The sequence below is a fragment of the Leucoraja erinacea genome, chromosome 26 (assembly GCF_028641065.1).
Source record: "Leucoraja erinacea ecotype New England chromosome 26, Leri_hhj_1, whole genome shotgun sequence".
NCBI lineage: Eukaryota > Metazoa > Chordata > Chondrichthyes > Rajiformes > Rajidae > Leucoraja > Leucoraja erinaceus.
The window spans coordinates 13,107,997-13,124,273 of record NC_073402.1 but is presented as its reverse complement, the minus strand read 5'-3'; the positions used below and the strand labels follow the sequence as shown (position 1 = coordinate 13,124,273).

The following is a 16,277-nucleotide window of genomic DNA, read 5'->3' as shown; positions in this document are numbered from 1 at the left end:
TTGGCTTTACTACCCTTCACTAAAAGATTTATTTAATTTTCAAAAAAACGAGTACACACAAGTTGGATGTGGTTTTCAATGTATCTTTGTTAAATGATTTTTAAAAAGAGTGTTAATTGTTTAAATGTTGTTCAAATGTCTCCAAAATACCTCTTAAATCAATTGCTTCTATCAGCGGCCTAGCTGCCCCTCACCAATCACACTCAGAATTATCATAGGCGTGAGGCCAGCAGTTTGTTGGGAACTGCATGAACTCAAAAGGGAAATACAATCACGAGTGGGCTAAATGTAAGGTTCAGGACGGGTCCATCATGATCTGGCTCAATGTCATCACCATCAGAAAGTCAAATATATAATTCATGAAAGCTCCAGCAATTTGAAACAAAGCAAGTGGATCAGAATGGTTGTTAATGGGCCATTCCCAGTTCTGAATCGTTCTTATTGAAATAGGAGACTTGCTTCTTGTACGTTCAATGAACATGCCACTGGTGCATTGTTTCCCTATTGCCCATCTCATGTCATCAGAGACATTACATCGGTTGAATGCCTAACTGATTGAAAGCCATTGCAGCAGTTTAAGAAAAAGATCAATGGTTTAATGGCAAGGATTTATTTCCTGACTTTGTCTATTATCAATCCTCACCCAAGAGAACAAAGAACAATCTGTTTTCAGTGAAGGCTAAATAATCATTGTGTCACTTACCTTCTTAGATTCTAAGTTTGTTCTTCTTTCTCCCTGTCCACCAAGCTTTAGCATCCTATACCGGCACAACAACCTTCCCATCTTCATTCACAGAGAAACCAGGCCATGGTCATTGGTGCCGTCTCTGATTTATTCTGAACCTTTTCATGCTTCTTGTTTCCCTCTCCCCAGACTCTCACTCTGAAGATGGGTTTCGACCCGAAACATTGCCTATTTCTTTTCTCCAGAGATGCTGCTTGACCCGCTGAGTTACTCCAGTACGATGTGTGTATCTTTGGTATAAAACAGCTTCTGCAATTCTCTCCTACACAGTTGTTTTATCAGGTGGATATCACAAGCATTCTCTACCACTCCCTTTCTTTCAAGAGTGATTAACATACTATTCATACCCCAGAGTTTGCAGTTAGTATTATTTTTAAATGTACACATAATTTAAGGGAAATAATGAATTCAGGTGAGTGCAGATACTTTTTTTTTAATGCAAAGTTGCCCTCATCTTAATTGTCGACGGGATTTTGGTACAAGCAACACTTTTTTTCATTATTTCTTACATAATAATCTGCTTGGAAGAAAATTATTTACCCATATATTCGAGGACAAATCCCGTCATGCTGACTGAGGCATCGCTCCGAAAGGCCAGGAAGAGGTTGTTGGTGCTGCTCTCTATTCTGTCAGGCAGCTGCATGCCTTGGAAGCTCCCAATCAGAGGACTGAGAGAGTCTGATCCATCATAGATATGAAGGAAATCATAGCCCGGTTCCACATTGAAGCTGAAAGCAATGAGAAGGGATAACATTCAACATAATGTTTCAAATTAACTCAAAGATAACTGGGATATTTTAGAAGTCTGTTTAATGATTCAATTTGTGTTTGACAATTAGGCCAAAATCCCAGCAGCAGATGTTTTAATCTTTAGCTGTCACAACACATAAAAACATTACCCTTTCACCATTTGCCTTATTCAATTGTCAGGATTACCATGAATAAGACATGTGCATTTTTGGGAAGAAACTTAATTTGAATCTTTGCCTTTATTAATTTTCCCATTTACCATTGTTGGACACTATTCACTCCAATAAACTAAAACTTGGTCATTTCGCATGATGTTCCATCCAAAGATATAAAAATGGGAGTGGGGTTGAGATATACATCTCGCTTAGGGTGACTGTGGTTCTTTTTTCACAATCAGTGACACAATTCAAAAATCTGTTGGGGAAAAAATAGATGCAGTAACTCTTAAAATGCTTTTACCATCTCTCAATATACACCTTTCTGCATCCATTGGGCAAAATAGATGAGAAAGAGCCATTCAACATGAAAGTCTCCAAATACAATCAAAGATTATTCCAGGTCCTTACACTTTAATTGGGGTCCTGTTTTAACGCTCAAAGAATTACAGGATGTGAAGTTCGCAAATAGGTTAGAATTTTAGCTTATTTTATTCAATTCTAATAACTTGCAGGACACAAATTGGTGAAATATTGGCTATCTGCACGTGATATTTTTGATTTTGCCCAAGTCTGACATGGCAGTAATAACTAGGGGTCACACTATACTGCTCAAATCAATGTTTAGTGAGGTTTCAGCAGGAGATAATGCATGTGGCATCTACAGCATTGTAGGACGCAAACTCCTGGTGTGTAAAGATCTTGGTGCCATCCTCCAGCTGCCTAGGAAACTACTACTGTGGCAGTTCTTAATTAGCATGTTGAAAACCAGCATGACAGGACTGTGGTCATTAAAACCACGCCTTTGTATATCTGAACAATGTTTTAACATGCAATTTAAACCTTTTTATATTTCTGCAGACATTTTTGATTTTTTTTTAGACTTTGGGAGATGCAGCGTGGAAACAGGAACTTTGGACCACCGAGTCCACACCGACCACTGATCTCCCCGTACACTAGCACTATCCTACACACTAGAGAGAATGTACTATTTGCAGAAGCCAATTAACCTACAAACCTCTACACCCCTGAAGTGTGGGAGGAAACGGAGGACCCGGAGAAAATCCACATGGTCACATGGAGAACGTACAAACTCCGTACAGTTAGCACCCATAGGCAGGATCGAACACGGGTCTCTGGTGCTGTAAGGCAGCAACTCTATCACTGTGTCAATGTGCCGCCCTTGAATTTGCATTCATTAATTTTTTTTAATAAATAGTATTGCATGTTACATCTAGATGTGACATAGAGATGGTCCCTTTTATCTTCAAAACTGAATTTGTACATAGCAGGGAATCTGTTCTTCAGCGTATGTGCTAAATTAATGATGGGGTCATGTAGCTGTATTGAACTTTGCTTCTGGTGTTTGAAATACTTAACATGAACAGAAAAGACAAAGCACTGCAGTGGCACTTTGGGCACCTGATCCAAATTGCATCATGCATTTCCTACAATGAATTGTCCATTTCAATCGTCTTCAGTACCCAGTATAAATTAGAAAAAAGAAATAATGGTGGACTGTCTAATATTTTAGAAGCAGTTCATCTGATGCATTTATCAAAACATAAATCTAATGTTTCACTTTAATAGAAATCACAGCAAAGAAAGTAGTGGTAGAGTTGCCACCTTACAGCGCCGGAGACCTGGGTTTGATCCTGACTATGGGTGCTGTCTGTACAGAATTTGTACGTTCTCCAAGTGACCATGTGGGTTTTCTACAGGTCCTCCGGTTACCTTCCGTACCCCCAAAATTAGTTAAAAAATAAAGATAATGGTGGACGATGTCAATGTTACACAATGAGATTTTAAAAAAAGTCTGCAGTTCATCAGATGATGTAAGTTTATCACAACACTTTCATATCCAAGTATTAAAAAGGTTATGGCCATTTTCATACTCGGAAATTAGCATCTTGTTCCCTATTGATTTTCAATGGACATTACAAAAAAGCTGTGATCTTGGATAGTCAACAGGCCATTTCTTAAGGAAAGATTAACATTTTTAAATAGCCTAAGCGTCCAAAGATTATTCACAAATAATTCACAATATAACATGATTTTTATATCTAATTTACATTAATTTATAGGCCAAATGGAAGGAATTTAGTGTTCAATTGCTGTAAATAAATGCCCATTTAAATCGGCTTTCCAGTGGGTTTCTGTGAACGCGCTGGTTTAGAATGTTGACAGCGCGCTAGATTAGTGCCCTCAAATGCCGAGAAAAATACTGCGGGATATCCCAAATGAACCACTCGCTATAGGTTTTAATTACAGTGTTATATATATGCCCCATTTAATGTAAAAATAAGGTACATACCTTTAATTGTTTGCTCTATAAAACCCTGGGGCTGCGAGAGGTCGCGGAATAAAACAGTAATTTTAAAATTATCATAACTATATTATCGAGGCCTATAAAACTAATAATACCTTTTGCGACCGGGTCTTGCAGCGATTTTTCGTTAATGATTTACTAGGCTGAACATCTGCGATTAGTACAGCCTAGTAAAAATCGCGTTTTAAACCCGCCCCCTCCAAACAGCGCCAAAATCGCCGACATGGCTGAGGGCAGATTCCCAATGGCGATTCAGGTAGGTTTTGTAACATACCTAACGATAGTGCTAGTGTATGGGGATCACTGGATAGCGCGGACACGGTGGGCCAATGGCCTGTTTCCGCGCTGTACCTCGAAACTAAACTAAACTAAATAATGTTATTTTTCTCATAGTGCCCACGTGGCTCTTCGGAAAATAAACACATTCTATTTTGCAATAAATTCCTAAACCCTCAAGCAATTGTTGTATCCTTTTACAATTACCTCACGACTTACCTTTGAAATGTCAGGGCAATAACATAATCAGGTGAAACCGTCACTCTCCAATCACACTCCTTGCCGTGAGGATAATCTTCTGGATAAGCGGGAGATAAGATGATTCCCGTGGGCCAAGTCAGATTCCCTCCACAAGGAGCTGGGGAAAATGAGCAGGAATTATGGATTAGATTGTCTCCTTAACTTCATTAAATGAGTAAAAATCAAACTGTTGGGTTAAAAGTAAAACATTTTAAGTAATGATTCACCACGATATTTCAAGTTAGGCTGCTCATACTTTTAGTGCAGATTAGTATTCAGGCCGCTAGATCAACAGCTGGCTTTACCTGTGCAAGAATTATTTCCCCTGGTTTTTCCATGGCAACTATCCATAACATTTCGAAAAGGCAGTCTCTTTGCATGCTGCAATTAATTAACTAAATCCGTGGGCACTAATTGCCCTTCAGCGCCTTATAGGATTGAGAGAGAGAGAAAGAGTGTGTGTGTGTGCGTTCAAGAGTGTGTTCGAGAGCGTGTTTCAGAGTGCGTGAGTGTGTGGGTGAGTGTGCGGGTGAGTGTGCAGGTGAGTGTGAATGTGAGAGTATGTGTGTGAGAGTATGTGTGTGACTATGTGAGTGAGTGTTAGTTGCTCAGTGACAAGCATGCCCAGCAAGCTGTATTGTTCAGGATATATTATTGCAGTTACAAAAAAACCACTAGGGCCATTATCGACAAAATTAGGACCCCAGGCTCTATTGCAGACTGCTTCTGAAAACTGTTCACATCTTCTGTATGTCAATTCTATTGTTTCCCACCAACCTCTTTAGTGGTAAATCACAAAGTAGTTGTTAAATGAATATCCCCATACCGACCTGGAGTTTAATCTATCTTGCTTATTAGTTTACAAAAGAAAGTCAAATGCTGACAAATGGGGATATCCTCAGACAAGATACCTCTGTAGGGAGCAGTTAAAAAAACCTGTCCCTTGCAATGAATGGTCGGGTTTGCCATAAGCAGAAAATGTCCACCATAATTAGTACCTCACAAGCCTCCCAACAGAGTTAGTGTTGGATCAGTGAAGACTATCATCAAGAATCTCATTCCCAGTGGCTTCACTTCAGCCACATTTAGTGGGATTAAGATCTACCACTCTATGTCCAGCAGTAAAAAAACAAACTAAGTCCCGCACAGTCGCGGCAAACTGTGAACTGTACACAAAATCAATGTGGCAAATTCTCAGATTTATATGCAAATTCCAATGGTTGGATGAAATTGTTGCCCAAAGTCTTTGAGCCAAATTAATCAAATTAATACAGATGGAGGTCATTCAGCCCATTAATTAAATGCCAGCTCCCTAAAACAGTCCCATCAGTCCCATCCCCTTCTCCTTTGCCATAAAACCCTAAATCAAAATTTCCATTCCCCTTTCTCCTAAGTACCATCAATATCTCTCATTCCCCTGACTCTCAGTCTTAAGAAGGGTCTCAACCCGAAACATCACCTATTTATTTTCTCCAGAGATGCTGCCTGACCTGCTAAGTTACTCCAGCTTTTTTTGTCCGTCTTCACCCAAAAAGAATTATCTCTTATACTGTGTGCCCATCATCTCTTCTTTTATTATTTTGCCTACAGTAGCTGATAATCTATCACACTGATTGACTCGCAAACACTTCCTTAGGAGGAAATTGTAGCAGCTTAAACCCATGTGGTTACAGGATGAAGGTGCAACTTCATACAGGCAGTAAACATGGTCAGGATAAAATACAGGTCCACCAAATTGTAATGCAGCAATACTATTACTGTGTTCTGTCACCCGAAATAATTCTGGAAATAATTTAACAAAAAAATGTTTAAGTCACTTTAGCACTTAAAATGATTGCCTCACTGCAAACTGCTTACTGTGTACATAACTAAACACATTTAACCTGCGATTGAGAAAAACAGAGAATAAGTAATTTTGCAACATCTGCAAAAACATTTAAATCCTATAATACTTATTTTAATAAAAAGATCATTAAGTTTCATAAAATGCTGATTGAAATATTAAAAACAATTTTAAATTACACAAGTGACGTTCTATATAAGGCATTATTCTGTGTGCGAAGAGAAGAACAAACCTTTCATCACATTTATCTTGAAATCACTCTAAGATATCTCAAAATATAATCAGTGAATGTTGGAATGCAGAAAGCTCTCTGTAAATTACTTTACCAACACTCAAAATGACATTAAGATATCTCCCTATAATAATTTCACTTGCCAAATAACTCAGCTAGCTCATCTCTTGCATGCAGGCCTGTGCAATCATCATTCAATTTCAATCAACATGTGCAAATTTATGACGTCCTGCAATTCAGTTTGACACAATCATATAGACAAGTTGACAAGCATCTTCACTGCAGATTACAGATTCAAATAGAGATACCGATCATTTGTCATTGATTGCTGCTTCAATTTCAGCCCAGATATTTAGTGGATAAAAAATGTCATCTTTCCAGTTTCTGCAAATATTAAGAAGTAATTCCAATCCATGATACGAGTCCATGGCAAAAATCCACTCGTTAATTTTGCTCAGAATGCCACTGAGCTGTTCGCATCTAATGAGGAACAGTGGAGGCACTGTGGCACAACAGTTGAGTTGCTGCTTTATAGCATCAGAGACCCAAGTTCAATCCCGACTATGGGTTCTGTCTGTATGGAGTTTATACATGCTCCCTGTGACCATGTGGGTTTTTTTTCAAGGGGCTCTAGTTTTGTCCCACATTCCAAAGACATGTAGGATTGTAGGTTAATTGGCTTCTGTAAAATTGTTCCGATTGTATAGGATGGAACTAGTGTACGGGTGATTGCAGGGCCTGTTTCCACGAAAGGGCTGCATAGTGGCGAAGCCGAAGGGTTCCTGCCTTACAGCACCAGAAACCCGGGTTTGATCCGGGTGCTATCTGTATGGAGTTTGCACATTTCCCTCATTGTTTCTCCAGGTGCTCCGGTTTCCTCCCACACTCCAAAGGCGCAAAGCTTTGTAGGCTAATTGGCTTCAGTAAAAATTATAAATTGTCCCCTGTGTGTAGGATAGTGTGAGTGTACAGGGTGATTGCTGGTTGGCACAGATTTGGGGGGCCAAAGAGCCTGGTTCTACATTGTATCTCAAAAGTCTAAAGTAAAGTCTCAACTCCTTAATGAGGGGAGGGCTGAGTAAAGCAAGTGTTAAGAATTGATGGTGCCCTTCCAGTGGCGAGACAATGTTGTGGGCAGCTGAGAATTGGAAACTTGGAAAGGAATGAATGTGACCGGGGTGTGCTTGATGCCGACCATTGTTTGATAAATTGCTGCAGTGCAGCAGCTGACAACCAATTTACAATGATTCCTAAAGAGGACCATATGGTACAGCAGAAGTGCCCAAACTTTTGAGCTTAGAGGGTTATTTTCAGGTTAGGGAAGAAGATCATGGATCAGAATTGCTGCCAGCACATCTATGCACGTGATGCCCCAGCTGTTAGGAATCTGTAATGTTGTCAAGTGGAAAGCAACATTCATTTGAGGACATTTGTGCACAATTATAGCATCAATGAGGTCCATTGAAAGCACTGAAGCAAGTCTTAATTGGAAGGATGGTGCTGATTCAGCATTGTGTATATGGGCTGCTGAGGCAGAATCCAAGCTGTCCTCCTCCTTGCTCGATGCACTCCTCACATTCCCAATTATTTCTGATATCCTGAATCCCACGCCACTAACAGCAATCTGGACAATCGATCAGCAACTCAAACCCTGATTCACTCTATCAGCAACTCCAATGCAAACCCTTTCCTGCAACATACAATTGAAATACTCACACGTCTGGAAAATTCACTGTCCAGCAACAGAGAATAGTCTCGACCTAAAATGTCATCCAATCTTCCTCTCCAGAGATGTTGCCTGTCCCGCTGAGTTACTCCAGCATTTTGTGTCCCTCACCCTGACCACACTCTCCTTAGCCCTTGCACAATCCTACAATGCTTTCTAGACCACACATCCTACCCTGCACAACCGTACTCCCAAAACCTCTCACCTTGTCTGATTGTTGCTCCACCTCCCTACCTCTGCTACCTTTGCAGTAACAATGGTTTGTGGCAGAACAGATTATTTTATCTCTTGTACATCTTGGGGTTTCACGTGCAGTAAAATAACAGAGACCTTGCAAATGGCCAGTCCAATAGTTGCTGCAGGTCAAATAGTTTATACGTCACAGCTGAATGTACCCAGGCATGTGTATAGTAGTAATCATTGAGCTAGCTTGGTAGCAATGCTTATGGCAATAGATTTTTCAAAGTGTTCTCATGGTAAACCACACAATCAAACCTTTCATTGATGATTAAAAAAAAAATCAGGTATTGCAGAAAATCTGATAAAATTAAACAAAATTGCAAGACACGGAATTGACCTGTAAGTAAAGAAAAATTCTACTTTCAAGTTTGAAAGCTGTGACTGGTGTTGCTTTTGAAATGGCCCTGATGTTCGATTGAATTAAAAAAACAGATTGTGATGAGCATTAAAAATAGCAGAACAGTACAGCTATAAAGTAGGCGAATCCACAGGAGCAGTGAGACATCTAGCAAATGGTTTTTCGCAGGTCGAGTAGCAAGTTTTATATGAAATATTGAGCAGGATGAGGAAATAAATATTTTTTCTTTGTATTTAAATTGCATCCAGTATTGCCAGTTAAATTGCTATCTTTGCAGTTCCCTATCATGATAGTTTCCTAGCATGGCATACTGCCTTATAGTGCCCGGGTTCAATCCTGACTATGGGTGCTGTCTGTATGGAGTTTGTACATTCTCCCCGTGACCACGAGGGTTTTCTCCGGGTGCTCCGGTTTCCTTCCACACTCGAAAGGCGTACACGTTTGTAGTTTAATCGACTTCAGTGAAGATTGTAAAATGCCCCAGGTGTGTAGAATAATATACGGGGATTGTTGGTCTACATGGACTCAGTGGGCCATAGGGCCTGTTTCTCTGCTGTTTCTCTAAACTAAAGTGAAAGCTGCAGACAGAAGAACACGTGGATAAATTAACATAGCCATCGCCTGCATCCATCCCCTGTGTTTGTTCCAGCATTCGGTGAGATCATGGGCAATCTGTTCACCAACTCCACTAACTAGCCATTGTTCCATATCCCTCACACTGCTAAGTGAAGAAAAGCATCAAACTCAATGTTTTAAATTGAGTCAGCATTCTTGGACTTTTGTGTTCTAATCTTCTCTTTGTCTGAGAATGGTGATAAGGGGAGAATGTGTTGTGACAGCAATTGCTACAATTTTTGTTTCGCAGAACACCAGTAATTATAATAGCAACTGACACAGTGAACTTTTAACTGAAACTGTCAGTTACCTGCAATTTTAGGCAATTTCTTCAGTCTTTGATCAGATATGATCGTATTTGGAATGAAAATCCTGGGGCAGACACAATATTTAGAAAAAAACCCTTCAATGTAAGTGAGTAGAATGAATACAGGGAGAATGCAGTGGAATTGCAGAAACTCGACATATTTCACGTGCCGCAGTGGGAGATAAGTGCAATTCATCACCAGAAGCATTCAGCTCTATTTTCTGGAAGCAGTGTGGGCAAAGATAGAGGAAATAGAAAGAGCGACTCGAAAATATCCTTATTTACTGTCAGTCAAGCAAGAATTATTGAAAATAGAATTGTTTTGTTGAAGCTGATAGCATACACCTAGAATCATAAAATCAAGTCCATTACTGACACAAGGAACTGGTGATCATTCTCAAAGAGGCATTCTCAAAATGCCTGTCCCATGAGCACGCGACTCCATGCGGCAAGCGCGGCCTAAAGGGCTTGTCCCACGAGCATGCGACTCCATGCGGCAAGCGCGACCTAACGTGGTCGCTTGAGCCGTATGGCCTCGCGGGGCCGGTCCCACTTCGATCGCCGGAGCTGTATGGAGTTGTGCGGAGCTGGTCCCGACATCGCGAGCGGCTCCGAAAAACTGACCGTGTACAAAAATTCTGCGTGGCAACGGCCTGCCGGCCCGCAGCCACCTGCGGACTTCGCTCAAACTTCATGTCACTCACTCGACCTCCACGCGCCCACCGCTTCTGGTTTGTTCGTGCTTGCCGCATGCAGTCGCATGCTCGTGGGGCAAGCCCTTTAGGTTGCGCTTGCCGCATGCAGGTCGCATGCTCGTGGGACAGGCCCTTAACAAGCATTACGCTAAATTGACTCATGTCACTAACCAGCAAAAATGTTGAATCTTAGATAGACACAAAATGCTGGAGTAACTCAGCGGGTTAGATAGTATCATTGGGGAAAAAGGATGGGTGATGTTTCAGATCGGGACCCTTCTTCAGACTCAATCTGTAGTCCAGTGTGAAGAAGGGTTCTGACCTGAAACGTCACCCATGCTTTTTCTCCCGAGATGCTGCCTGACCCGCTGAGTTACCCCAGAACTTTGTGTCTCTCTTCAGTTTAATCTTAGTTTTATTCTGCTTTTAAACTGATGACTATTAATTAATCTGAGCAAACATCCATCAATAGATGTAGCAAGGTCTAGATATATCTAATAGCATTATCCTGAATTCCTTTAATACTTGATCATGCTTGGGGAATTGAAGGAGCAGTGAAATAACTGGATAAAAGCAACACTGTTTATATCCCTGGATTGTAGTGAGGGAGGCAGGTGTATGAACAAGTGTCGCAGGGGAAAGTGTCAGGGTCAGGCAGGGTGGGTACAAAGCGATGAGTGGACTTGAAGTCACAGAGGGAGTGGTCCCTGCAAAAGGTGGAAGGGGTGAGGAGGATGGAATAATAGAACATAGAATATACAAGATAGGCATCATGAAGCAGCTTGTGGAAATAACAGAAGATGTGTTGGATGCAAAGGCTAGAAGAGGGGAATGTGAGGACCAGGGGAAGTCTATCTTTGGTCTGTTTTGGGGGAGGTAGGAGAGAGGGCTTCATCAAACACAGTGGAAGGGAAGTCATGTTCCCTGAACATGGAGGACATTTCATAGTCCTAGAATGAAAGCCCTCATCTTGAGAACAGATGCAGCAGAGATGGAGAAACTGGGAGAAATGTATAATTATGGCTCTGTTCAGACCAGATATTGTCCTGAATCCAGATCCAGTAAGTTACCCACAGTGGTTCAACTCAGAAGAGAAAGTACCATCAAACAAGGCAGTTAAAATAAAAATATCAATTGATCTTGAAACCCAAGGTAAAACTGAAGATAGACACAAAACGCTGGAGTGACTCAGCGGGACGGACAGCATCTCTGGAGAGACGGAATAGGTGCCATTTTGGGTTGAGACCCTTCTTCAGACTGAGAGTCAGAGGAGAGGGAAACTAGAGTTATGGAAGGGTAAGGTGTGAAAATGACAGATCAAAGCAGACGGTGATCAAGGAAATGTAGAATGGTTCATTGGTTGTTGAGGGGAAGGTGACAACAAGGCACACAATCAGTGAAATTAATCAGGAGGACAGTGAAACCAGTCAGAGAACTATAGTGGGGAAGGGACAGAGGGAGGGGAAATGCAAGGGTTACTTGAAGTTGGAGATATTCATACAGCTGGGTTGTTAGCTGCTGAGATAAAACTTGTGATTCGGTACTCATGTATTATTCAATTAGACAAATCTAATTAGAAGCCGAGTCAAAAAGAACCTAGAGCACAATGGCACTGCTGGTAGAGCTGCTACCCAGCTCCAGAGACCTGGGTTCAACCGTGACCTCAGGTGCTGTCTGTGTGGAGTTTTCCCTTTTCCCCCGACAATCGCCGAGGTTCGCTTTCGGTGCCCTTCCGTCTTTCAACATTTTGAAGGAGTTTAGGTTAACTGGCCACTGTAAATAGCCCTTGGTGTGTCAGGGGGAGGTATTAAGAATGTAAGGAGAATAAAACATGGGATTAATATAGGATTATTAGAAAGTGGGTTATTGATGGTTGGTGAGGATCCGGTGGGCTGAAGGGTCGGCTTCTATGTTGTATGACTCCATGACTTACCCTGGATTAACTCCAGTCAGCAAGCAAACCCTATGTGCTATATTGTCTCTACATGTAACATGCATGGGATTGAAGCATTCATTACATTATGCTCATATTCCCAGGTTAACTAAAAACAGTTCCTTCAGAGATTGGGAATGAGTGAGAGAGGCAGGTGACTTATGTATATGGTCTCTGTGGGCTATTGTATATGGCTTTTGTATATGGTCTCGGTGGACTATTTCAATACACTTTGTTACTCAATCTGGGATTGTATTTACGTATGGTGGTAGTTTACTGAACCGTATGCAAAAAAATAATTTCACCGCACCTTGGCACATGTGGTAATAAAGAACCATTATAGCGCACTTATGCTCTTTAAGGATTTCTCCAATTTAAAACAAGTGAAAGTCCTATATGTTGCAGTGTAATTAGTTGATGTCTTTAATGAAGAATGAAAACTGTAGAACATTGAACCTTTTCTATTCCAAATGTAGATAAGGTTGACTATAAATGCCTTTTGAAACATCAAACACATCGGAACAGCCAGAATTAAGGTAGGAAGGAAATCTACTGCAAACATAATACTAGAACATCATGGCAATCCTGTGGCTGACAAACCTAATGATAAACTGAAAGATATGCCATGGGCAAGGTTGCAATTCCAATTTCCATTCTTCCCACGCTGATAACAAGGTCAAGTCCTGAAGAGATCTAAAGCACATTCAATGAAAGCAGAATGCACAACCATTATCAGAATGCAATGATGCTTTCAGCATATTGCTTTCATCGGCTGTAGATTTGAAGGAAGCACAAGTTCCATGAATCACTCAGCTAACTGACATATAAGGATGCAGAACGATGTTGCCTCAAATCCCATAACCAAACTGATGACAAAGACAAGCATCAGAAACAGCCCTCAAAGCAGTACTAATAATTTAGTATACAATACATGGATGACAAAAAAGCTCAGATTGAAGTAGACCCATCACCAAGCAGAAGATAGACACAAAAAGCTGGAGTAACACAGCAGGTCAGACTGCATCTCTGGAGAAAAAGAATAGGTGGTGTTTTGGGTCGAGATTCTTCATCTTTACTCCAGCCAGCCGCTACCTCAGCACCTTCTGCCGGCCCGCTCGCCCACCAGCCACGGTGTCCTTCAGCACAGGCGCAACCAGTGGAGGTTAGTGGGTAGCTACTGGGCGGAAAGCTGGCTGCTCCGTCCCGGGCTCTCTCCATCTCTCTCTCTCTCCCCGTTATGTGATGTCCCTGAGCCAGGAAGTCCACGTGTCTCAGACCTGAACCACACAGCGCATTGTGCGACAGACGAATATGGAGGCTCCCCAGTCCTCATTGCCTTCAAGGAGTTTCCCAGTAGGACAACTTGTTCTAATTGATCTTATTTTATTGTGCACACCAGGTTGATTGCATTTGTCAAAACAGGGCGGACCACAGGAAGGTTGCAATCTCCCACCCCAACCAAACCCTTCATCCTGTCCCACCAGCCTTTTTTCAAAATTGAGCGACTCAAAATGGGGGTGCATCTTCAACGCAGGTGCGTCTTTATTGCCGGGAAATACGGTACTTTTTTTTAATGCACGAACTCTGGAATTATAATGAAGTTTACAAAACCACAGAACACCTTACCATCTCACAAATACTAGTGCATGAACATTTAATTATTAGTATATAAACATTAACATGAATTATTCAGAAATAGCTGAAGACCATCAAGAAAATACAAGATCCCAAAAGATCCCAAGAGCCCAAAACAATGTTCTAGGTGTAATTTGGAAGATTAATTCAAGATTTGTTTAAATTTGTGTAATCGGAATGGAATAATGCAACTAACTTGATGCGTTTACAGATGTAATTATGAATAAATTAACAAATCCCAAAGCATTGCTGGTTTAAAAATGAAGCAAGCAAGATTGGAAAATAAATCTCCTAATTCATGAAACTATTCCTTCCAACAAACAGGCAAAGGGGAAAATTGACTCTCTATGAGCGAAACAGATTTGGACGGACGGGGGGGATGGAGCATTTCTGGGCTTGTCCCACTTAGGCGACTTGTTAGGCGACTGCAGGAGACTTTGCAGTCGCCACATGGTCTCCACAAGTTCGCGGGTGGTTGCCGGGGAGTCGCCTTCATGGTCGTGACGAGTTCCCACATTTTGGGAACAAGTCGCGACCTCAATATGATCGCCGAGAATGTTTCAACATGCCGAAAAATTAGCAGCAATTAGAATGAAGCCGCTATGGAGATTAGCGAGAATTCTCGAGCCGTAGGTGGGTCGCCAGGAGGTCGAAGGTTCTCAGAGGTTCTCGTGGGTTGGAGCCGGTGCTGACTGGTGTATTTCATTGGCTCATTGGGGGGAAAAAAAAGGTAAGCAGTAGTTTTCAGAACCAAGGAACCGACTGGTAATGTTAAATGTCCGTCGAACTTCACAGCCGTGTATCTCTGGCTTCTTAAAAGTTGTCTCCACTCCTTCTCCCCCCTTTCTCCCCCCCCTCTTTCAAAGGACTTACCATACCCTGTGCTTTAGCTGTCTTAATGACCTGCTCATCATGGTGTGTGTCTGTATCACCTTGGCTTTGCACCGTGGGAATTTTTTACACAGTGCTCCCCCACTTGCCCTGGCGTGTGTGTGTGCGTGCATGTGTGTTCCACTCCGACAGTTGCCGTTCCAATTCCCGGTTTTTCAGGCGACTGTCGGCAACTTAACAATCGCCGGCAGACTGCTGAAAAATCGCCTAAGTGGGACAGACCCATAAGTCTACAAATATGAGAAGGCTGGGATAGAACTCAGAAAATAATTAAAGTAGATGGGGTTAGGCTATTTTTAGTTTTGTTTGTGATTTGCTGCATTCAATTTAATGAGGATGCTATTAGCAACAAACCTCACTTAAAGAGATCAAAGACTTGATTTTCTCATTATGTATATTACACCACTTCCTTAACATTAACAATTAGCTAATAGGCATATATTTTCAGCAGCATGATCTTCCTTTCAAGACACTAATATTTTCACTGATCATTCCGACTCGTAAATTTCATTATCAGGTTAATCCTTTTAAAAATGAAATAGCATTAGCTTGGAAAAAAATACATTTCAATGTTGGAATCATTGGTACAAATGTCAGGTAAAAAAACCCCAGTCAATAGATTGAAATACACAAAAGCTGATAAAAATCCATACCTATACATGCTGGAGGGTCAGGCTGCCAGAAGAACCTATTGTCAATCTGCACGCACGTGATTGTTGACTCCCCTTGCAAGGCATAGCCAGGATCACACTGAAATACAATGGAATCTTCGGGCTCCCTGCTGTCTCCACTTCGACTCCCATTTTGAGGAAATCCAGGATCATTACATGATGTAGCTGTGGAAACTAGAACAGTTTGCAGTGTTTAAATATCTTAAACCAAAATACCACAACAATTATTGTAAATACTATTTATCCCGCATAATTGTTAACTACTGTATCTACTTTTACACCTTGGCAAATGTACACCACAAACAGACTGGTTGTTAAAATTGATAACTGATTTTATCATCTCATTTATGTTGGAGCAGATTGTTTGCCACTGGTTTTGTTTAGTTTAGAGATACAGCTTAGATTAAGACCCTTCAGCCCACGACCCATGGCGACCAGCGATCCCTGTACACCAGCACTATCCTACGCACTAGGGACAATTTACAATTTTACCGATCAATTGTCCTACAAATCTGCACACCCTCTCCTGCCCTCCACCAAGACATTAAAATAAACAGTATGAAATTGAGAGCCAAGAACAGATTCCTGAGGTCGCCCATCGGTTCCATATTTTCAACCTGAATAAGACCCACTTAT

General features: G+C 41.3%; 1 protein-coding gene across 1 annotated transcript in view; it reads right to left on the bottom strand.

Moving 5' to 3' along the window:
• csmd2 (CUB and Sushi multiple domains 2) overlaps positions 1–16,277 on the bottom strand; it is a 577,487-nt gene that overhangs the window by 269,636 nt on the left and 291,574 nt on the right. Inside the window, 3 exon segments of the mRNA XM_055656152.1 lie at positions 1,286–1,473; positions 4,475–4,613; positions 15,624–15,815. Coding sequence (XP_055512127.1) covers positions 1,286–1,473; positions 4,475–4,613; positions 15,624–15,815 — 519 coding nt within the window.